The 23,059-nt window shown below is 42.0% G+C and overlaps 2 protein-coding genes across 6 annotated transcripts in view; both read left to right on the top strand.

Annotated features, from left to right (window-relative positions):
* SMAD1 (SMAD family member 1) overlaps nt 1-6,819 on the top strand; it is a 34,477-nt gene extending 27,658 nt beyond the window's left edge. For both annotated transcript variants that reach the window (XM_033159562.1, XM_033159561.1), the window contains exons 5-7: nt 1,822-2,043; nt 4,018-4,274; nt 5,584-6,819. In XM_033159562.1, the coding sequence (XP_033015453.1) occupies nt 1,822-2,043; nt 4,018-4,274; nt 5,584-5,727 (623 nt within the window). In that variant the 3' untranslated portion in view covers nt 5,728-6,819. The remainder of the gene's footprint in view (nt 1-1,821; nt 2,044-4,017; nt 4,275-5,583) is intronic.
* A 5,995-nt stretch (nt 6,820-12,814) lies between these two features.
* On the top strand, nt 12,815-21,145 carry MMAA (metabolism of cobalamin associated A). Of its 4 annotated transcripts, none has more exons than XM_033159882.1 (7): nt 12,815-12,933; nt 14,887-15,354; nt 16,936-17,058; nt 17,660-17,830; nt 18,725-18,810; nt 19,513-19,662; nt 20,474-21,145. In XM_033159882.1, exons 2-7 carry the CDS (start codon nt 14,922-14,924, stop codon nt 20,759-20,761), a joined length of 1,251 nt encoding a protein of 416 aa, XP_033015773.1. In that variant the 5' UTR covers nt 12,815-12,933; nt 14,887-14,921; the 3' UTR covers nt 20,762-21,145. The 4 variants fall into 4 exon arrangements, with proteins under 4 accessions (XP_033015773.1, XP_033015776.1, XP_033015774.1 ...); XM_033159883.1 differs by having other exon boundaries at nt 12,838-12,965; XM_033159885.1 differs by lacking the exon at nt 14,887-15,354 and having other exon boundaries at nt 12,824-12,933.
* The last annotated feature ends 1,914 nt before the right edge of the window (nt 21,146-23,059 follow it).

Below are 23,059 nucleotides of genomic sequence, written 5' to 3'. Positions count from 1 at the left end.
AATCAGCACTTCTTTGCATAGCTTTGGTAATCAGTGAACAAGACGGAGAAAAGCCTTATTTACAAAAAAGTATGTACCGCTGTATCATAAAAATATACCAGCAGTTTACAACAATATAAAAACAGTTTATATTGTGATAGAATATGATATATTATAAGTTCAAAAACTAGTTAAAAGCAAAAAGAAATGAAAAAAAACAAACAACAATAGACCATGATGAGGGATGTACTCTTAATGGCCTGCATAAACCTGATGGAATAGAAAAGTTTTCAGCAGGTGTTTCAAAGTTGGCACAGAAGGTGGCCGCTGAATCTCTATTGGCAGGACTAACCAATGGCACTAAAGGCTCAAATTACCATTGTTGTCATATGAGGCTCACCAACTCAGGGAATATATTCTGCCATCGGTTCCATATAATTGGTATCCTATAGCCAAACTACACTTGTGACTGTCATTGGTTGATTCTCCCTTCTTAGCTACCACAAGTCACTGTGGTGTAGTGGTTTGTGTCAGACGAAGGCTGAGAGTTCTCAAATTCAGATCCCAATCTGGCCATGAAGCCTACCTTGGGCCAGGTGGAAAAAGGCCTACAAGGCAGGGAGCAGATCTTCCAGGACTCACAGCCAAGATGGTCATAGAGTGCCCCAGGAGTTCATTATGATGGACAGCTGAGGCCAGGGTATCCCAGCCCAGTAACAGCTATAGTACAAACACTCCTAGCTGTGGAAGGCAGTTGGGACTTCTGTGGCAGACTGAAATCCTGGAGTACTAGGAACCTCTTCCTTCAGGGACAGTGCAACCCATTCTAGATCAGTTCATCCACCTGATTCCTGAACACAGGAACCGCCTACCCACAAAACACCTCTGTGTTAGAAGGATTCACTCTCAGTTGGTTGGTTTCCATCAAGCCCATCACTCCTTCAGGGCTAACGCAGCATTTTCTCAGCTTCTGATCCACTTGACATGGACAGATAAGTGCTAAGTACTTGCAACACCATGCTCCAAATTCCCAGCAACCAGTGGTTTAACAGGGCAGTTGAGTTACCCTAGGAGACAGAATGGACCCTAAAGGGTGAGACCCTGACTTGCAAGTGCAACTCCACCATGATATGGACATTTGCTCAAGGTGGCAAAGTCTATTGAGCAATATTTCCCGGTGCAAAGCATACATTTTGAATTGCATACTGTCTAATGACTTCATCGTAAATAGGCATGGTTTACGGTAGCACATCTGGGTTTTCTAAAGCATTGAAGCGGGCTGTGATGAAAAGGATTGCCACTAGGTGAGCAGTCAACATCGTTTGGTAAATTGAGTGAGACCTGGTAGTTTTCTTTCTAGCTCATTTGCCACACAAACACAGCACACCTGCCCAAATGTAGAGATAAGTAAAGCTTACTGGTTACAACCATTTTTTTTGGGGGGGGGGAAGCTAGTCTAATCATTCTACTGCAGGGACTCTCAGTCTAACCAATTAGTAGATTATCAGTACTGCAGCCCTAATTTTTGTGAGTCTACTTGTAAAGCAGAGTGGTGAAAAGAATCTGCTCACTGTTTGTTAAAGTAGCAGTTAGAGCTCCTTCTCTTTTCGCTATGTGGAGGCTTTGATTGAATTGCTAGTGTGGCTCACATGTATTGCATAATAGGGCATTGTGGGAGAATGACTTCTAATTAGCAGCTGCGTAGCCAGATTATTCCCCCCCCCCTTTTTGGTTCTTCAGTGATCTTGAGCCAAAACCTACACACTGAAAATAAATAAAACTTTAAAGCTCAGGAACTCATTAATTCTAGTGTCACTGATTTCTGATTTTCCTCCTTTCCAGATGTTCAGGCAGTTGCTTATGAAGAGCCAAAACACTGGTGCTCTATTGTGTACTATGAGCTCAACAATCGTGTCGGAGAGGCATTTCATGCCTCTTCAACAAGTGTGTTGGTCGATGGCTTCACTGATCCTTCAAACAACAAGAACAGGTTTTGCCTAGGGCTGCTCTCCAATGTTAACCGGAATTCCACCATTGAGAACACCAGGCGGCATATTGGCAAAGGTACTGTGGGGTTTTGTTCGTGTTTGAAAGTGGAAAGGGGGAGGAGCTGGGAGGCAAGCAGCAATTGTTTGCCTCAAGGCTTCATTGAGAAGCAACATATTCAGCGTTACACAATGTAATCTCCTTGCAAACAAGCAAATTTCAACAACACATAGAAACAGGGTTGCACACGATCCAACTTCCAACTAGACAGTTTTCTCTCAAATCGTTTTGTTGGAATAAAAACCTCGAGTTGCAACTGAGCAGGTGGATCTATTACTACACAAGATTCTTATATAGGGGTTAAAATCACTATTGGGCTCCCTGATGCAGCTACAGGAGTATTAACGTAGCTTGCAAAATAGTGGGAAAGGCTTTTTTGTAAAGGGCAGAGAAGGTGACATCTCAGTTCAGAATCTGAAATTGTTTCCAAGGTAATATAGTACTGAGATCTCTAGGAGAAAAAGAGGAATCACTGAAAATTTATCTTTATCTTTTATAGTAGCGTTTGTATTATATGCCACCTGTTTTAACCTATAATACCCCCAATATATAAAACTATATTAAAAAACAATGTACTGTCTCCTTTATTTTAAGAACTGAAGTAATTTAGTAATGTTCTGGTTTTCTGTATAATTTGCCTTTCTAGAAGCATTTGCTTTTTGTATCTCTCTCTTTTTTTTTTTACAAAATAAAATAAAATGAGATGGTCTTGAGTGAAGACTATAGTTTCTATACTTTAAATTGTATTGGAATAAAAATAGTTTGTCAAATATTTGTATTAAAAATCTCCTACTTGGTTTTGCTGGAAGATGACTTTGGTTTTACAAAGCCAGATATGAACAAGGGATACTTCCCCCCCCCCCAGGGTATTACTGGTATTTTGGCTATATAAAAGATGATTTTCTCTTCCAGTATGTCTACGATACAATTGGAGACTATCCAATATTGGTGCTTTAAAAACTATTCAGAACATGCCTTTTGGTGCACTGAAGGACTTTTAAAAGTTTGAATAGCAGCAGGGTTTTCATCCCCTCCCCCCCAACAGCCCCATTCCTTACTAGGGATCTAGTTATGGACAAATCATTTAATTACATTTATATCTTTCCCTTCCTCCAAGTTCAAGGTGATGTACATGGCATCTCATTTATCCTCTCAACTGTGAAATAAGTTAGGCTGAGAGATAGTATTAACGCAGTTGAGCTTCAATGTTTGAGGAGGCCGTTTAACCCTGTAGTAGATAATCCCCAGTACTAGTCTGACATTCTGACCATTATGCCACACTGGTGGCCCAATTTGTGAAAATAGCAGTAGCCTCTAAATTTCAGTTTGGGTCAAAGATCACTAGATGGCAGAGAGCCACCAGTGAGGAAGAGTATGCCTAATTTCTCTAGTTGAATCAGTATTAGTGCACGGGACCTATGGACATGCAGCGCATAGGAACTCCTATTTCCTTTTACTAAAGGGTTCAGTAAAATGTCTTAGTCTTAAATTTTGCTGTTGAAAATTTATTACCTGCTTTATTTTGCAAAGAAATATGCATATTTAAGAAGATCTGCTAAAACTACAGTAAACCCCTATCTAAATAGAGGCTAAAACTCAGACCAGATAAAATGAAGAAGTACTTGGTGTGTTTGGCTAATGAGAGTTGAGCAGATGTCGTTCTATCCCATTGGTTTCATTAGATACAAATACATCTGCATCACCTAGTTTTTAACTAGAAAAATCCAAGGATATGTGCAGATGTCCAGAAAAGCAGATGTCCAAAAAATGTTGCCTATACAGCATGCAAATAAGAAATTTGGACAACTGCAGTTATGTGATTGGGCCAGGTATGTAAAATTCATGCATCGCTGTGGAGGTGGTGTGTGATCCTCATTTGGACAGCAGCACCAGAAAATACTCATACCCATTGATTGCTGCTTTGAATACCTGCAACAGTCTGAAGTGCTTTGACTTCAGAATAAAACTAACAGAATCATGTCTCTTTTATAGGAGTTCACCTGTATTATGTTGGTGGTGAAGTCTATGCAGAGTGCCTTAGTGACAGTAGTATATTTGTGCAAAGTCGAAATTGCAATTACCACCATGGCTTCCACCCAACTACAGTCTGCAAAATTCCAAGTGGCTGCAGTTTGAAAATTTTCAACAACCAAGAGTTTGCTCAACTTCTGGCTCAGTCAGTGAACCATGGCTTTGAAACTGTGTACGAACTCACCAAGATGTGCACTATCCGTATGAGCTTTGTAAAGGTAAGCAAGGATTTGGGGTGAGAGTGCCTTTGGCCTGGGACAAAGAATTAACTTGAGCTGATGCTATTAAATTTTAGACCTCACATCAATAAAACTCTTGCTATAATAGCAACCTAGACAGATGAATGCATGCAAATGCTGCCCAAAACTTCAATCTTTTGGGGACTGCTGCTGAGCCTGCTCAACAAATCCTCCCAAAAAGTACTGTAGAGCTGATGCTAAGAAATACTTGATTTTTTAAAAATTGCACTGTCTTTCATGTTAATCAAACTTAAAACTGAAAGATACTATCCTGGATTTTGTGAAGTGTAGCTCTAGCTCCAGAACCAGTGGCAGCACTGCAAACATATATTCTTTTTTAAAAGTAAGAAAATTATATCCACTTTCTTTTCACAAAAAATTGTGTTCAGCAGTAAATTGTCAATTAAAACCCCCCAATAATAACAGTAATAAAGCAATAAAACTATACCTTGAGACAGGAGAGAAATCATCCCAATGAGTCTAATGCCTATCAGAAACGTCTTTCCTATTAAGTGGAAGGCCAGTAAGAAACTTGGTAGGTGTTCCCTGTGCAGGGAGTTCTATAATCTGGGTGCAGCCACTGAGAAATAAAGAAATGTTGTATTTGGCTGACTTGTTCAGTGGTACCTTAAAAGGTAAAGGGACCCCTGACCATTAGGTCCAGTTGTGTCTGACTCGGGTTGCGGCGTTCATCTCGCGATACTGGCCGAGGGAGCCGGCGTACAGCTTCCGGGTCATGTGGCCAGCGTGACAAAGCCGCTTCTGGCGAACCAGAGCAGCGCACAGAAACGCCATTTACCTTCCCGCCAGAGCGGTACCTATTTATCTACTTTCACTTTTGATGTACCTTAACATCCATTAAAAAAAAAAACTTCGAAATTCTAGAGATAAGGTGCACAGACACTGGATACAAAATAGATGGCAGTGTATGGGGAAAAAATAGTACAAAGAATTGAGAGAGCAGCACTGCCTGACTAAACATCAACAGGTGTTTTCCCTTGAAAGTAGAAGACATTACAGCACAAGCTGCCCCACCCCATTGAGCATGATCACTTACTTGGAAGATTCATGTCTTCAGGGCTTTCAGTCAGGCCCATCTGGCAAGGTTTTAAATCTACTTCAGATTAAAATTCATAGATCAGAAAATGGTTGCGCTCCTTTAATGCAAAAAATAAAATAAAATACTGTCTCCTTTACTCAATATGACGCCATGTTACTGCCTTTGGATTTTCAGAATGCAATTAAATCTGTAGCAAGAATTGCTGTAACATTCACTCTGTGTTTCTAGGGTTGGGGAGCAGAGTATCATCGGCAAGATGTCACAAGCACACCGTGCTGGATTGAGATTCACTTACATGGTCCCCTTCAGTGGCTGGATAAAGTTCTTACGCAGATGGGCTCTCCTCATAACCCAATCTCTTCTGTGTCTTAAAAGGATTCTGAGCAGCTACACTTAAGAAACTATTGAGCCTTGCATGTACTTGAAGGATGTATGAGTCAGACACATGTACAAAACTGGCAGCAGCCTTTATTATACTTGACCTCTGTGACCAACTGTTAGATCAGGAAAAGCCGCTACTAAGTTGTTGGTATCAAGACTTTTTAGTTTACATAGTAGTAATCTTTATACAGGGCAGCGTGTAATAGCTAGGGATGACCCAAATCCGCGTAATCTGGGCGCTGTTCTCAAGCAATCTTATCTAGAACACTAAGATCCCCTTGTGCTGAATATCCATTGTGTTTTGTGTTCTGGGACGAGTACCAAAAAAGAAGAAGAAGAAGGCTACTCTCCATTTTAACAAGCTTCTCACAATATTCGAAAGCTAATGGTTCTTGGTAATAGTTGCTATCCTCAGAAAAATTAAGGCTTCTGTGTAATCTTCTGAAACTGTGTACTGACCATACCGCTGCAAGAATTTTTAGGTATGCTCTTTGCTAAATGTATGTACAGTGTATCTGGAAGTTAGAGATGGACTAGCCTAAAGAAATATAGTTGCGGGAGGAGGGTGGGAAGGGAAGCTGACATGGACAGGTAGAATTATACTGTAAACATAGCTTGTTAAACAAGTCCAAGTCTTGCTGTGTGCATTTCATTTTTATAGAGGCTTCATCTTACTAACTGATATATTTCTGCCCAAGCACAGCTTCATGGAGCAAGGCTGGGTCAATAAATGCTTTTGTCATGTACTGCAAGGTCTGTATATTTCAAAACAAACTATACAGCCTTTTTAAGATTGGACAGTTTTATGCAGTTCACATAACAGAAGTAGCTGTTTTCGTTTTGTAAGAGGTTTGTGTTTTGCCAATTTAGCAGATGTTAGCACATGTTGGGAGGACTTAAAACCTATTCAAGTGTTTCAGACTTAAAGGTTAATTTTTTACCATTTAAATTGTTTTCTTTCTGCTAATGTTTTTATATTCATTCAAGCTGTAGTACTTTTCCAGTATTTTTTTATTCCAAAACTTAGTGGTTCATCTCTACTGAAGTTCAAATAAACGTATTGCTTACTTTGATTAAAACACACTCTTGTGCATTTTTCCCCCTTATCAAACTACAAAACATGAAGTAGCTGTGATATAAATGAGTATCAGTTGCTGAGAACAGTTTCTTGGAAAAGGAGGTATGCAATGGAACTGATATGCAAGCTGTCAGCATGGAAGCACAAGCAATACTTAAAGTTCCCTTTTATGCCTTCTTAAAAAAAAAGGTAGCTTCTTTGTCTAATCTTATTGCCAAATTTATTGGTAAAGTTCTTTAAAACTTTGCTGGTGCTTTTAACTGCCTTATTTTACCACATTGCATGTGTTTGCCTTCCTTTTAGCTTTTTGAAAAACACAAGCTTAGCGGTCTTGGTGTGAGGGATGTACCATGGATCTATGCTCACTGCTTTAAAAAGAAGAAATATACCTAGCAGCAAGATGAGTGTATGCTAACAATGAAGGGAAGTGCACACAATATCCATCTTCACATGATTAGTTTCTTAAGGATGGAAGAATCATCCTTAACTAAAATTGGCCTAATAGCACCATCAGGTTCATTGGAAGAGCGGAAATAGCTCCAAAAAGCACATAATAAACTGCTAGTCCCTGTTGCCTCTTTTTTTTACCCTCACTGCTCACCACATTGATGTTTTCATCAAGCAACTACCTCATCAATGCATATGGGAAGGTCCATTGTCCAATGTGAGTCATTAGAACCTGGAGTCTAAGAAGATGACAGGAAGCAACCTCTCATTTGATGAAAATTTCTGGGATGTTGTTCTTATTTGGTGTAGGTAAAGTCGCCAAAACAGCCCCTGAAAAATTGCCAAATTGGAGGAAGACTTGAACTAGAATTTAAGAACTGGTTTTCATATCTGACAGCATGAGTGTTATACAACCCACAGTAAGAGCAGAAAAAAACAAGTTAACATTGTGAATAAATTATTTTTAATCAAATAAACAGGCATTTCTGCTTTGTGCTGACAAGCTGAAATAGGATATTTGATCAAGAGCAGCAACTCAACAGCTCAGCTTGTCAGCTGCTACAGAATTTGAACTGCATCAAAGTAAGTGGACCTGAATGTGGTTTTAAAAGGGTGATAGCTTTTTTAACCGTATACAGCTGAATATGTATTATTGGCAGTAAAGGCTGTAGTTCCTTTTAACTTCTCTGGAACAAACAATAAAGAAACGTAAGTATTGAATTTATGCTGCATGGTAACTGATCACACTTTTTGAACATGATCAGTTATCTGCCCTCTTCAGGACAGCCTTCAGAGAAAGCACTCTTATCACAAATATAATTGCTTGTTAAAGTGTCGCTATGCATTTCACTTGAGTATACATGAGTCATAAGATGAGGTTTCCCACACTTACTGGAACGTGCAGTCTGCAAAGCAATTTGGCTTGGTTTTTAAAACGCTTTAAATCTCAGTTTTCCCGTTAGCTTTAAATAATAATAATTCCAAGTCTTCTTTGGTTGAAAATAAAACCTTTCTGCTCACTAGCCCGAAGACAAATCTAAAGAGCTCCAAGGTGTTTTTAAATTACTTTAGAACTAATTTGGCTGGGATCCACATTGCACATAGCAATGTGCCTGCTCCTCCCAAGACTGCTTGGTATGCAACTCCTATTAAAGGGTGTCTCCTTGGCTCAGGAAGTTTTTATATCATTGACAACTTAGGACAGCATGTGCTAATAAGATGTATGTTGTGCAGGCACTTCTCCAATTCTTCATAGAGGCTCAGCAAAATAAGCAAGAATGGAAGTGTTTTAGACATGCACATGAATTTGAGGTGTGCCATGTTTAGTGGCCTAGTGTCGGTAAGTGAAACCCACCAGTTGACAAGAACATGTCTCAAAAATTGTTGACTCCCTGCTGGTACAGAGAATGCAAACACCATTCTGACGGCATCTGGAAAAGAAGATGGCTGCAAACCAGGCTTTTTTTTTACTTGGAAAGTTAATCTTTTACATTTGAACTGTAGAGATTGGGACCTACAGTTGTGAATATAGCGTACTTCAGGATTCTCCTGAAATCTGGCAACTGTAACGCATGCAAAACATGCAAAGCCTTAAAAGAGCTTGAAGAGCTCAGTGGAGACAAAAATATTGTGATAAAATGGACATAGGAATCCCTATGAATTCACACCACGTTGATTCCCCAGCATCTCCAGGCAGGGCTGGAAATGTCTGCATCTAAAACTCGATCATCCAGAGCCATGGCCAGTCAAGCTTGACAATTCTGAGCTAGGTAGCCCAATGGCCTGACCTGGTGTGTGTGATTCTGTATCTGCAGCCCAATCCCAGGCATATTAACTATAGAGCTCACTGAGTTCATCAGGACTTGAGTGTGTACAAGATTGCTGCCTATCTGAGAGTAATCCTACTGAACTAAACAAAACTTACTTCTGAATGCATAGGATTGGGCAGCTAGAACTATGTATGGGTGCCTGAGTCAATTTGGTTTGTTAGATTTGTATTATCCCATGGCTTTAAAATGGATGGGCAGTTACTATACCACCCCCATGTGATACAAAAAAGGATAACTTCTAAAGAAAAACTGCATTGAATATAACATCATATAGGATGGACAAGTGATGTTATATAAGTATAGGCTGTGAATTCCTAGTGGGGAGTAGAGCCCTTGTGAATTCAGGGCAACTTCTAAGAAATTATGCATAGGACTGGGCTGCAAAGTATTGGCCAAACACTGATTTGTTTAGAGCTGTGGTTAGCCTCAAAGTGATCTGTCTGGAGGCTAACCACAACCCCAAACAGTTTGATGATACTTAGAATGAGATGGAGCAACAGCAAACTGCTTCCTTCATACTTCTCAGCACTTTGATCACCTCTCCCTGTCCCTAGCCAGTCCATGGCTAGTGCAGTGAAAATCAGGGAAGCATGTATGTGTGTGACAATGGGGATCACTTGGCCAATGCACTGTTTTTTTCTAAATGTGCTGGTTGACACAGCCAGTGCTGGCTCCAGGTTTTGTGCGGGCTCTCATGCATGATGCCCACAGTGTGTTCCTTCTAGGGACCTGCTTCCTTGCCCCTGCCCCCACTGCCAGTTGCCCTCTCCCTTTGGGCCCATTACTGCTTAGGAGAGGGCAAGGCAGGTGAAGCCTGTTGCTCATTTTCCTTGCTCTCACCACTCTTCCTGTTGCTCTCCCCCACTCCTTAGAAAGATTAGGGGATCAGTTAAAAGGAAGTGAAACTTGAAAGTCAATTAAAATCTCTTTAGGATGCCTGGAGTTCATTTAAAACCACAATAATAGTACCTGAAAGAAAATGAATACTAATGATTAGGAAAGCAACATGTAACCCAAAGAGGATGCCAATGTGATTAATATAAGATTTAAAGGAGCAGTAAAAGACTTCAGGTTGCCCACCCCTCAAGTAGATGCACAGGCCCTTATTCTGATTCAGCAGGGCTCTCTCTATTTTCTTCTACCTTTAGGGAATTTGTGGTTACTTTCACCAGGATTGAAATCAGTGCAAATTTACTCATTATTCTAAACTGTGGTGATGAGATCTAGAATTTAGGACAGTTCCATATTATTTTGTAAGTGGGATTCAACTGTGCCATTAGAGTGGATCTGGAGCTCTTGCACAACAAACCTGCTTCCAATTAAAATAAAATAGACTTTTCAGGGTTAAGGAAAATGTGGGCTAAATTGGTTGATGTGAAATCATAGAACTTCCTGGCAGATCGGAATGCTCAATAAACTGCTGGCATCATATAACATAACCTCCTTGCAAGCAAATCAGACTGAACACTTAATACACAAGTGATGTGAAAGAAACTTCAGTTGCCTTCCCATAATTGTTTGTCTTCTTCATGCCACTGTTTACCTTCTGTTTTCTAAGACTTGGACTGCAGAGCTCTGTAATAATAGGGAGACACCAGCTGCCCATCCATGGTTTTTGAACCTCAACCTCATTTAGGTGTTGGCACCAGACACACAGAGATAATAACAGGAGGTATTTTATAACTGCCCTTTCCTAATTCACAATATGTACATATTAACAGGGATTGATAGTTTCTGCACCCATTGCTGCTACAATATGGGGCTATTGTAGAACCTGGAATGGCTTAGTTAGTAATGGACGACACTCTTAATCTCAGGGTTGTGGGTTCAAGCCCCATGTTGGGTAAAAGATTCCTTGCATTCCAGGGAGTTGAACTAGATCAGTGTTTCCCAAACTTTTTCTGACTGTGGCCCCCTTCCGATCTTGTTTCTTTCCTGTGGCCACCACAGGCGTAGCCAGGGGGGCAACTGCCCCCCATATGTAAAAATCAATATAAATCAGAGGTTCTGCCCCCCAACAAAAACCCGTCCCCTAATAAAAATCCTGGCAATGCCCATGCCCCCTGTTCTACCAGTAGAAAGGTAGCTATTTAAATGTTTTGTTTGTAAATAGAACATGTTTTATTTATGATCTTATAATTTATACAAAATACAATTACATAAAATGATAGGAACATAATGAAATATTGTTGAAGCAGAAAAACATGGAGCTGGAAATGACCTCAAGGGTCATCTTTCTAATGCAACCCCCTGCAATGTAGGAAACTCTGCTAAAGCATCCATGACAGATGACCATCCAACCTCTGCTTAGAAACCTCCAAGGTAGGAGAGTCCAGAACCTCCCAAGGGAGATCCATCTTCCATGTATTATACAAAGCAAACAACACTTATTTGACCTATGTTAATTGACACAGAGGGGGAAACCTACAGATACAATCCAAAAGGCACCTAGGGAGTTTTGTATATATGGGAGAATTTTAAAAAAACAAGTGGTCCTCACTGACCTGGTGCAAAAAGATCTTGTCATCCAGAAGAGCCCTGGCTGCCTAGATAAAACACTATAGGCTTATCCCATGGCTCCCTTGACCAACTACATTCTTTCTGCAGCACCCCTGTGGGGCTCATGGGCCCAGTTATGTCATCCTTTGCCTGGAGAGCTGGCAGCCTCTCACCATTTTTTGAACACACTCTCTTGAGTGTTCCCCTCACACTGACCCACAGGGTCCTGGGAAGATGGTCCTAGCCTTAGTGGCCCAAAGGAGACTGGCCAAACGTGAGGACAGCATCTTACCTTGGGCACTTCCAGGCCTGCATGGGGCCACTCAGCTACTGGGCAGGCCTTGCACATGGCAAGCACAAGAAAGGCCAGCGTGGTGCCTGCCTGCCTTCCTGGCCTCCCACTTGTCTGTCCATTCCCAACAGCAAGGGCTGGTGGACTGGCTGGCTGGGTTCCCTCACCCACTTGCTTGTAGGTCACCTCTGCTCCTGGGCAACCAGCAACCCCTGGCCAGCCCCAGAGGCACCATTCGCCTGCGGAGCTTGTAGCCGGGGCTGCTGCAACAAACAGATAAGCAAGCCTTTGGGAGGCAGAGACGCGAGAGAAAAGGAAAGAGGGACCAAGGCCAGTGTTGCCCGTGGCACCCCTGACCATTGTTCAAGGCACCCCTGGGTGCCACAGCTGATGACCCCGCTTGGCTAGGTGCTGGGGTGGATAGCAACACTGGACGGCGGTAGCCTACTCTGCAGGATTGTTGTAAGCCACTCTGTCGCAGTCCTTCTCGTGAAATATGGGCATAAATATCCCGAAATTTACCCTCCCTCCACCTACCACAAGGGATCGTTATTCTTACGAGGCTGCATGACGCTTCCGTCGCTCCCTCCCCAAGAACCGCTTTGACAGCTTTTTATTTATTTATTCATCAACCAAGGAATATATAAGCGTTATGAAATAAGCAAATACTTGCAAGGCAATTAAAAAAACAACAACTTAAGGATATTTGCTTTCACCCTTTGTGCGAGGAGGTGAAAGGACTGCCCTTGCCCCCGCTGTAAGAAAGAGACAGGTCCAGGTGTCTCCGCAGACACAACAACCGCTGTCTAAAACTTTTTTCAAACTCCAACGGACATGGCTGCCTTCGACTGCGCCTGCGTGGATGCAGCTCCAGTATCCCTTTGCAACGCCCCCGCCCCGCCCCGCCCCCGCAGCTGCCCAGTTTCTACGCAGGCGCAGTTAGGCAGACATAGTCACGGAGCAGCTGGGCAGGGCGGGGTCAAGGCTAGAGGAGGTTGCGGTTCAAGTTGCGTGCTGCTTTGCGTCCTCTGGCGTATCCCGGATGTGAAAAGGTTCGGAGCAGCGGGGTCATTTCCTTGTTGTGGTGCGGGCGGGAGGGAGGTAGCGTGTTTGCTAATCGACCCGCGCCCGCCTGGGTCTCGTGCTCCGCCAGTTTTGTGGACCCTGGCGGCGTTGTATTTGCGTTGCCTATTTAGAAACAGGCTTCTGTCCTTTCACGGTGCTTAAAGGCAAACAATTTTAGGTAGCAATAAAACCACAGTAGGAGCGGGCGGGGGAGGTCGGCCTGGATGCCAGTGCAGGATGGTGGGAGTACAGGTTTTGCAGTGGTTTGAGAGGCAACCCTGTGCACACTTACCTGGGGATTAAGCCCCACTGGAGCCCAAATAAACATGGCAGGGGTTGTGCTGTTGGAAGTGTATGCAGCTATAAATTACCAGTTATCTGTATTTAAGTGTTAACAGCGTGACATAATTTGGGAGAACATATACGTGAGAGGGTCTCCTCCCCTTCTCTCCCCCCGCCCCGAAAATTAAACTACAGTATAATATTGCTGGACTGTAACAATGTTACTTGGGGCCTAGGTTTTGTTTGTTTTTTGAAAGGTCACTCAGCTCCTTCACTTCTTCAGAAGGCAGCATATCATTTAACTGGAATGCTTAAATGTGAATTTTAGTCTACTGTTAAAACTTTCTTCTATAACCTACTGTAAGAAATAGTTCTAAGTTGTCTATGTTGCCGGATAGAAGTGTGGCTAACTGATAAAGCCCTTACTAATCTGTACTTTTCTTTCAAAAAAACAATTACCACAGTCAGTGTTGTGCGTCAGATTGCCTTGTAAGTGTCAGCATATGTTAGAATGTTTAGTCTGTTTTAGAATTCTGATGTGTTTATTCAGCAAGGTTCCCTTGATTTCAGTAGAGCTTACTTCCAAGTAAGCATTTTAACCTAAAACATTTTCTGAGTGGTAAATAAAAGGAATTACTGTACTATTACAGTACTACATTGGAATATGAGAATCAATAGGAGTAGGAAGGTGGGACTAATACACCCACAATACCTGAATATGGAAGAGAGCCCTCTGTCTACACAAGAGTACTGTTTTACTGTAGAAATTCAAATATCACAATGTAATGGGAAGCATCCATTAGGTTCAGATAACATGGGTGTGCAGGTTGGTCATTCTGAGAACATAAAGTGCCCTGCTGAATCAGACCAAAGGCCTCTCTAACTGAGTATCCTGTTTCTCAGAGTGGCCAACCAGATGCCTCTGGGAGTGTTAGGGTTGTTCAAATGGAGAGTACATTAACTTTCAGTTTAAAGTTCACCTCAACAGGGGCAATAACCTGTGGTTCCTTTATCAGGGAATGTTGTGGAGAACTTAATTTGGCATTTCCTGCCGTTCTGCAATTTTTTGTTTTGTTTGCTTATGTTCAGTTTAGAGAACCAGGTTTCGTTTTGTTGTTAGTAGTTCAGTAATTGAGGGAGAATTTGTCTGTATGATTTGGAAAATCTGCAGGTTGAGAGTAAGTGCTGGATATGGGGAGGTGAAGTTCACAGAGTGTTAATTAGGTTCTTATAATTTGTAACTAAAAACTTAGCCATTATAAAACAGCCTAGTAAAGAAACTCAGAAATTGCTAGCCTACTGGGGGCTGGCATAAGAGGAAGGGGAACTCATTCTCTCCTCCAGCAGCCTACTGTGTTTGCTGGGCACAGAGAAGGGACAGAGTACTCTTCTGCCAGCCCACCCACTTGCCTGCATGCAATTCTGCACACTCCACTGCATGAAATTCCTTCTTGCCTACGGCTGCGAGCCAAGACTGTTATAAAATTGAAATCTCTGCCACTAAGGTTTTCCTGACATTTGTCTTCTCTAAGGGTCTAAGTATATTATGTGGGGTTAGAACCCTTTCCCTATGTACCGTTACCTCTTCGCTGCTTCAAATACACTTCATGAAGCCTTTAAAAATGTGGAAGTACCAAGCATTTTTCTTCTCCTATTAGGCTTCCAAAAACGGATTTCTTTGAATCAAGACAAAATGAATGGATCATCACTGCTGCTGCGATTTCCACTCTGTTTTCTTCAGAGAAGGTTTCCTAATAATCTTGACGGTTTCTGCTGGAGGTCCAGCTCTGGATCTGCTTTTTCATGTGGCCAACAGCTGAATTCATTACAACAGTGTTGTTCAAGGAGGATGATATCTTCAAAGGGCTTGAACACTGGCCTCTGTTATCCAGCAGTGTTGGAACATCAGACACGAGAGCTCTCTGACCAGGAACAGAGACTTCTAGACAAATTGTACAATGGATTAATTCAAGGACACAGGGCCTGCCTGGCAGAAGCCATTACTCTCGTAGAATCCACACACAGCAGGAAGAAGGAGATTGCACAGGTGCTCCTTCAGAAGGTACTATCCTACCACAGAGAACAAGAGCAGTTAAATAAAGGAAAGCCACTAGCCTTTAGAGTGGGTCAGTTCTCTTTTGTTTGTGCAATTATTGCTGTTTTGATGATTTAATGTGTCTTCACTTTTCAGTTGTTAAAGAAATACAGTTTAATTAATTCTAAAATTAAAAGGAATCATAACCGATTAGCTTATGATGGGTTGTGATATGTTACACTAACTATGCATTGCTGAATGCCTCTGTTATAAAGCTTGTCCCTTATGGAATATGTTTAGTTCAGTGAATGTCATCCCCAAAGTCCCATTACTTTTAACGTGCCACTAAAATTGCTCCCTATGAACTGTCTCACTTTCTTATGAATATTCAGCCAGCACAGTGCGTCAGCTGTTGTTTTTAATTGGAGCAAAATAATTTACTTAACTGGTATGAAACATGCTTGTATATGACATTACTTTCTTGTAGGTTAGAAAAAATAGTCAACAAATCAGAAGGTGGGCTGCTATGGGAAGAGTTAAGTGATCCCTTCTAGATGAAGTTACCATGTGGAATGTGAATTTTCTTTAAAAAGTGAACCATGACATGTATGTTGTCCAATAACAATATTATGAGAAAATTTATAACTTTGGAGGGAAGAGTTGTGGTCAAGAATTAAGAGTGAAGCAGAGACTATTGGTATCTGGTACATTATCTGGGTTTAGGAAGGTTTCTTTTCAGGATTTTTATTTTATGTATTGGGCCATTCTTATACTACCTTTCACATCAATCTCAACGTGGTGTACAAAAATTTTAAAAACCAAGTGCAATAATAAAAGCATAATGCAATGCAATACAAGCCACATGCAACTGAAATTGGAAATGAATAAATTAAATCCCTTACTGGAATAAGATGCCCATAGAGGCCTCAGGAGTTGCCAGTCTCTCATCAATAGTGGTGCCTGCCTAAGTTTGAGAGAAGGAGATGCCACCACAGTGAAGGCTCCTCCCTTGCTCATTGCCTATTGAAGCTCTGTTAGCACTGGTGGTCCTCACCAAAAAAGCATTGTGACCCGGACCCGGAAACTACAACTAATCCAGAATGCAGCAGCTAGACTAGTTACTGGAAGTGGCCGCCAACACCATATAACACCGGTCCTGAAAAACCTACATTGGCTCCCAGTACATTTCTGAGCACAATTCAAAGTGTTGGTGCTGACCTTTAAAGCCCTAAACAGTCTCAGCCCAGTATACATGAAGAAGTGTCTCCACCCCCATTGTTCTGCCCGGACACTGAGGTCCAGTGCCAAAGGCCTTCTGGCGGTTCTCTCACTGCAAGAAGTGAGGTTACAGGGAACCAGGCAGAGGGCCTTCTCGGTGGTGGCGCCCACCCTGTGGAACGCCCTCCTGTCAGATGTCAAGGAAATAAACAACTCTCTGACTTTTAGAAGACATCTGAAGGCAGGCCTGTTTAGGGAAGTTTTTAATATTTGATGTTTTATTCTGTTTTTAATCTGTTGGGAGCTGCCTAGAGTAGCTGGGGAAACCTAGCCAGATGGGCAGGGTATAAATAATAAATTATTATTGTTAGGCCAGTTTCATAATAAGGAGACAGACTTGCACTCCGAGTTGTGATTGCACGTTAGAACAAAGGATCTTTATATTCCTACTTAGGATTGTCTGGACCTCCTGGTGCTGGGAAATCAACGTTTATTGAATGCTTTGGGAAAATGCTCACTGAAAGAGGACACAAAGTGTCTGTCTTGGCAGTGGACCCATCCTCTAGCACTAGTGGTGGTGAGTATGTGTGAATGCATTACTTATCTCTCATGCCTCTTTTCTTGCTAGTTGTAGGGACATAGATTGGGCAGCAAGCCTGGGAGAAAGCGCTATGGAAAATGGTGGGGCTTTACATCTGAGTGGGTTTGTTTTGCTCTGTCAGTTACTGGCTGTTCTTTAATAATGTGACTTGCCTCATCTTGAAAGCTCAGCAACAGTTGCAACAAAGTTGGAAAGCAGACATAAGATTAATTGACAGTATTATGGGTGCTGGCTTTTATTCTAAAGACCATGAACGGAAGGAAGTTAACAGAAGAAAACTTTTCCTATTCCTCCCCCCTGCAGCTTCCTGCTCTCCTGAAAAAGGAGGGCTGGGGGGCGGGCGCTTTGTGGACAGTCCGCAATGTGGTGCAAGGGCCCCTGGGGGGGGGGTGGAAATTACCCAAAACTGGGTGGAGGAACCTAACACACAATAGTTCTCTTTGAAGGACTGTTCTCTGCAGCCTAGTTCTCATCAAAGAATAAGTCTGCATTTAATGGAGACATGGGTAAAGGTTTTGAATGGCTAGACTGTTACGAAACTCTTTCCCCCTTTTCTTTCTTTTGTTCAATGCTTCAGGCTCACTCTTGGGTGATAAGACACGAATGACCGAGTTGTCGAGAGATATGAATGCTTACATCAGGCCCTCTCCAACCAGAGGAACGCTAGGAGGTGTAACGCGGACCACAAATGAAGCCATTCTGCTGTGTGAAGGAGGAGGCTATGACATTGTTCTTGTAGAAACAGTAGGTCAGTGAAATGTAATTCCATTCTATGCAGTCTGCAGCATGGCTTCTTCCATGGTGACACAGCTCGGTAGTTCTGCTTTGCATTGTGGCCTGCTGAGCCAAGAAGAGGGAGGCAACCCAAGTCGTAGGTGCAGCGGAATAAGTACTAATTTGTGATAAAATGGGTGGGGAACTGAATCTGGTCAGTGGGTCATGTCCTCATCTTCACACATTGGCAGGCCAATTTTGACAATTGGGTGGTATCGCAATGTCATCAGGTGATCATTTCAAGCACCAACTGATAATCAGCTGATAGTTGGCACTTGGGAAAAGCTGTGCAAAGGGCTTTTCAGGAACCACTGATTAGCAGTCCCTGCGAACCCCCTTTTATCCAACCCCACTTTTACCTGTCTCACACCTGGCATCGTATCTTGTGTCAGGTGTAGGGCAGGTCAGTGTGGCTTGGCTGAAACTGCCTTGGAGGGCAAATGGGAAGGCCTGGCAGGCCTAATTAGGCATGTGGGTCAGAGGTTCCTCACCCTTTTGATAAAATATTGCTAGAAAAACTGCAACCATGGTGCTCCATCAATACAGTGCAGTGCAACTGAGCCTGTATGTTCAACTCTTCAGGAAGAATATCCCCCAGGGGACAATAATTACTTGGCCTAGGCAAGAAGGGATTTAATACAGCCCAGCTCCATAATGTGGATTGACTTATTCCCATTCCTTAATTTGCTTGAACTTTTAGTATGTGCATGCACATTTTTGTTTTACCGCTACTCTCATAAGCCTCCGTTCTTGAAGTCTCTCAGGTTCCCTCCTTCCATCCTCTGGTAGTGTCATACCCTGGTATTATTATTATTATTTGTCATTGTATCTCCAAAGTGACTGGTCAATTTCTTCTCTTGATCCTCAGGTGTGGGTCAGTCAGAGTTTGCTGTTGCTGATATGGTTGATATGTTTGTATTGCTACTGCCACCAGCAGGAGGTGACGAGCTGCAGGTAATAATGCTACATTTGGCAGAAGTCTGAACTTCATATAAACCATAACTGTAGGAGGTCTTCCTGAGTCACCCTGAGCTATCAGAACTGACCAACAAAACATTTTTGAATTTTGACATTGACGGTTTTTGCTAGCAATCCTTATGCCTCCTAAAAAGCTGTTATAATACAAATGGGCAATAATTCATTATTTTTATTAATGCTTTTGTGTATGCTTAGGAGACAGAGTGCTTTCCAAATTTATTTTGCTTGTCCTCGGAACAAACCTGCAAATAAATGAAACTCTTGATCTCATTTTATAGGAGTGCAACTCGGGCTAAGAGCTATTTCTGTCTAGCAAGGTTGAAATCCTATAATGGCTTTAAAATGATAACTCTACTTCTGCTTTTGGAAACCTTTGCTAGCATGCATTAGAATTAATTCTTTTACCATCAGATGTTTATATACACCTGAATGTGTGAATGTTTCATATTAGACATGTGAACTTAGTGGTCTAAACAATCAGGGAATCCTTTTAAAAGCTTGTGGAGGCTCTTTCTGCTCTTTTTCATTTATCTAGTCCTCGGGGTGTTACTAGAAATGGGAATTAAAAGTCTAGTTGTTCTGTTTTAAAAATGAACTTTGGGTATTTGAGGGAGATATTAATTGGTTATAGACAGTGTCTCTGAGATTTCTGTTACTTTCTTTCCTTGTTCTGTTCAGGGTATCAAGCGAGGTATAATTGAGATGGCCGATCTTGTTGCTGTAACCAAAGCTGACGGAGATCTAGTTGTACCGGCACGGAGAATTCAAGCAGAATACGTCAGTGCTCTGAAATTACTCCGCAAGCGCTCAAAGGTTTGGAGGCCAAAGGTACATCCCAAACAATCCTTTCCTCTTCTTTTCAGTCAGGAAAGAAATATGAGACACAGGTGAGGAAAGATAATGCTATAGAAATTACTACACTAGGCCCAGTACTAGCTTAAACTGCCTGGTTCTTCAAGTACCAAAGTTTTCTTCCACATTTGGTACTGCACCAAAGGCACCTGTGTAAGCTTAGCAGTCATGCAGTAAGAGGTTCTCCTGTTCATCAGGAACTGGTTAAGTAAGCAGGAACAGAGGACAATTCTCACAATGAAGGGATGTTGAAAGTTGAGCCCTCCAAGGTTCAGTTTTGGGAGCTGTGCTTTTTGAAAGGTTACTTCAAAAGGCGAAGGGATAATGTCTTTGAAGGTTACTCGGAAACTACAGCTAATCCAGAATGCGGCAGCTAGACTGGTGACTGGGGGCAGCTGCCGGGACCATATAACATATAAAAGATCAGCATTGGCTCTTAGTACGTTTCCGAGCACAATTCAAAGTGTTGGTGTTGTCCTTTAAAGCCCTGTTTTGGATCCAAAAGTAGCCCATAACTTTCTTGGTGTTGGACCATACAAAGCTTCTCTATCGATTAACTAGCTTGTCTACATTGGCCTGCCCAAGATTAGTGCCTTAGCATAAAACTTGCTTAGATGTACAGCATTCAGTTTTGGATTTTCAGGTTCTTTGTTTAAAGGCAGCTCTTGCCTGCTGCAGTTTGAATCTGGTTTTAGAGAATATAAGTTGCTAAGAACTCATGTTTAGGTCAATACTAGTAGCCTTGATTTCTCCTGCATCTTGAAAAAAAACCTTCTCAATCCGATAGGTAATACGAATCTCTGCCAAAACTGGAGAAGGCATCTCTGACATATGGGATAAGATGACAGAATTCCGAGACCTCATGCTTACAAGCAGCGAGTTGATGGCCAAACGAAGGAGACAGCAAAAAGTGTGGATGTGGAATGTAATCCAAGAAAGCATGCTGGATCATTTCCGGAGTCACTTGGCAGTGAGAGATCAGATTCCACTTCTGGAAGAAAAGGTTGTCAGTGGAATTCTCTCTCCAGGGCTGGCTGCAGACCTATTGCTCAAAGCTTTTAAAGAAAGATCTTAACATTCATCTTTGTCCATCACCTGATTTCCCCCAATTACCTGTACATTACAGTTTCCTAAGGCATAAATTGTTCTACTTCAGTGAATCTGCACACTTTACCTGGTAACAAAAATGTTCTGTAAATGGAAGTCGATCCTTTTTATTTACAGCATGTTTAAAGGTATGCAGTTGTAATGATACACAAGTGCTTTACTGTCAGTTCAAATTTCTTTCTAATCTGCAGGGGATGCTAGAGAGGATATCAGCAGTGAGCACAGTCATGTCTTAATATTTGCCTCAGTTATCAGCACTTGCCCAATCATCTTCATTGGTGGAAACTTCCAACTGTTTGAACTTTATTGATTACAATGTACCATTAAAAGGGTAAGAGTGAATTAGACATTGGTTTATTTTTAATAAGTTTAATTTAGAAGTCCTTAATTCTGTTTATACAGCAACTCAGAGATAATGTGGATTAAAAGAGGATGGTGAATCTTTGTGTGCATAACAGGGGCATAATGCTTTTTCCAGCCAACTTATTGTACAACCATGTTAGTCCTTGAGTTTCATCCTAAGATCTGTTACAGCAGCATGATGATGCACCAGTGTGTTGCAAACCCATGAACCTCAATTCCTTCTGCCCCAGATGGCATGCACAGGGTCCATTTGTGTCATGAGGGTGAACATGTGGGTCTTCATTCATGCTTAGGTTGCAGTGCTATACCTGTATATTTGAGAACGTGCTTCACCGATAGCAAAGGTTGCTCCTGCGGAGTAAACATGCATAAGATCAGTCAGCTTATGCTGCATGCATGCTGACCCTGATTCTTCAGGCTAGTATTACTGTTATTCCTGCTGATGTATTTTAGTGCCAAGGACCAAGGCTTCAGTGCCTCAGATTAGTTATAAAAATGGAGACATAGTACAAAGACCATGAAGAAGAACCTCAAACAATGCATGCTAGTGATGAGCTTCAACTGGGATAAAAGAAAAAGCTCTAAAGCACATGATTTTCCTGATAGTTAACTGCTAGCTACTGCACTGCATACATAAAACCTCATTTTTCTCCTTCAAGTTCAGGAGCTTGAACGATCCATTGTTTGGCTGTTATATTGTCAGTGTTGCTCTTATAAGGAAGTTCCTCTCCCTCCACTCCCGGCTATATCTAATCTACACTGGACCTTTCTAAATCCATTACTTCCTGTAACACAAGCTGGGGTAGCCTTTAATACGTCTATCCCTCCTGCGTATTGCTTCCTTATTTCTGTAGTGCTGCCACATACACTCTCTTCCTTTCTAATCCTTTGCTTGTGTTCTTTCACCTCCCATTTTGCTTTGCGTGTTTATTTTCATTTTGTACTCTTGTTTTCCATGCTGTACTAAAGTAAACAAGGCCATTCTAAAAAAAACAACCCCAAAACAACCGTATTATTAAATGTTTGGTTCGTTTATTTTAATTTTTTTTTTACAGTAGTGGTACAGTGGAACACTTTTGTGAAAATGTAACCAGATAATATCTGTTGAAAAGCAACCTATTTTTTTCTTTCCATTTGGGACTGGATGGAAAAGGATGGTTTAGTAAAACCAAAGTTGTGTGCTGTCTTTAATCCAGTGTCTGAGAAGCCGATATTTGGTGGAGGGAAGGAAGACTAGGGATGGTGATGGTGTCAAAATCATCACCACCAACACTTTTTATCTTTCACACATACTACCTCCCCCCCCCCCACTTTCTCTCACACATACTCCCTCCAACCCCCCAACGTCCCACACAGCAAAAGGGAGTATTCATTCATCTTATTTTTCTACAGCTGCTAGGGAAAATCAACCTCCAGAAAATTGGAAGCTCCTACTGTTATCATAGAGCTGGAAGGTTCCCCAAGGGTCATCTAGTCCAGCCCCCTGGAATCTTTTGCACAGTGTGGAACTCGAACCCACAGCCCTGAGCTTAAGAGTCTCATGCTCCCATCAACTGAGCTATGCCAGCTATCCAATGGGAAATGTTCCCCCCGTGCTTAGTTGCTGTGTGAGAAGGGACGGGGGACAGGATGGAAGGATGTGGGCCCAAACCAACCCGTAAGCCAGACATTCCTCCACTCCTGCCTCAGGGGCTAAAGTGGGGAGCCCAATCCAAACTAGTGAGAGTGAGTAGGGAGCTTGGAGCAGTGGCAATCTCAAATTAACTACCTGCTGGGAGTGGAAGACACTATATCTGAGGAGGTGGTAAAACGCCATCAGCGACAAACCCACAGTGAACGTGGTGGGCTTTAGAGCATGATCCTATTCATGTTTCCTTGTGAGCAGGTCAACACACTGTCTTAA

This window comes from Lacerta agilis, chromosome 9, assembly GCF_009819535.1.
Source record: "Lacerta agilis isolate rLacAgi1 chromosome 9, rLacAgi1.pri, whole genome shotgun sequence".
Classification (NCBI taxonomy): Eukaryota; Metazoa; Chordata; class Lepidosauria; order Squamata; family Lacertidae; genus Lacerta; species Lacerta agilis.
This window is presented reverse-complemented; position numbering and strand designations above follow the sequence as displayed.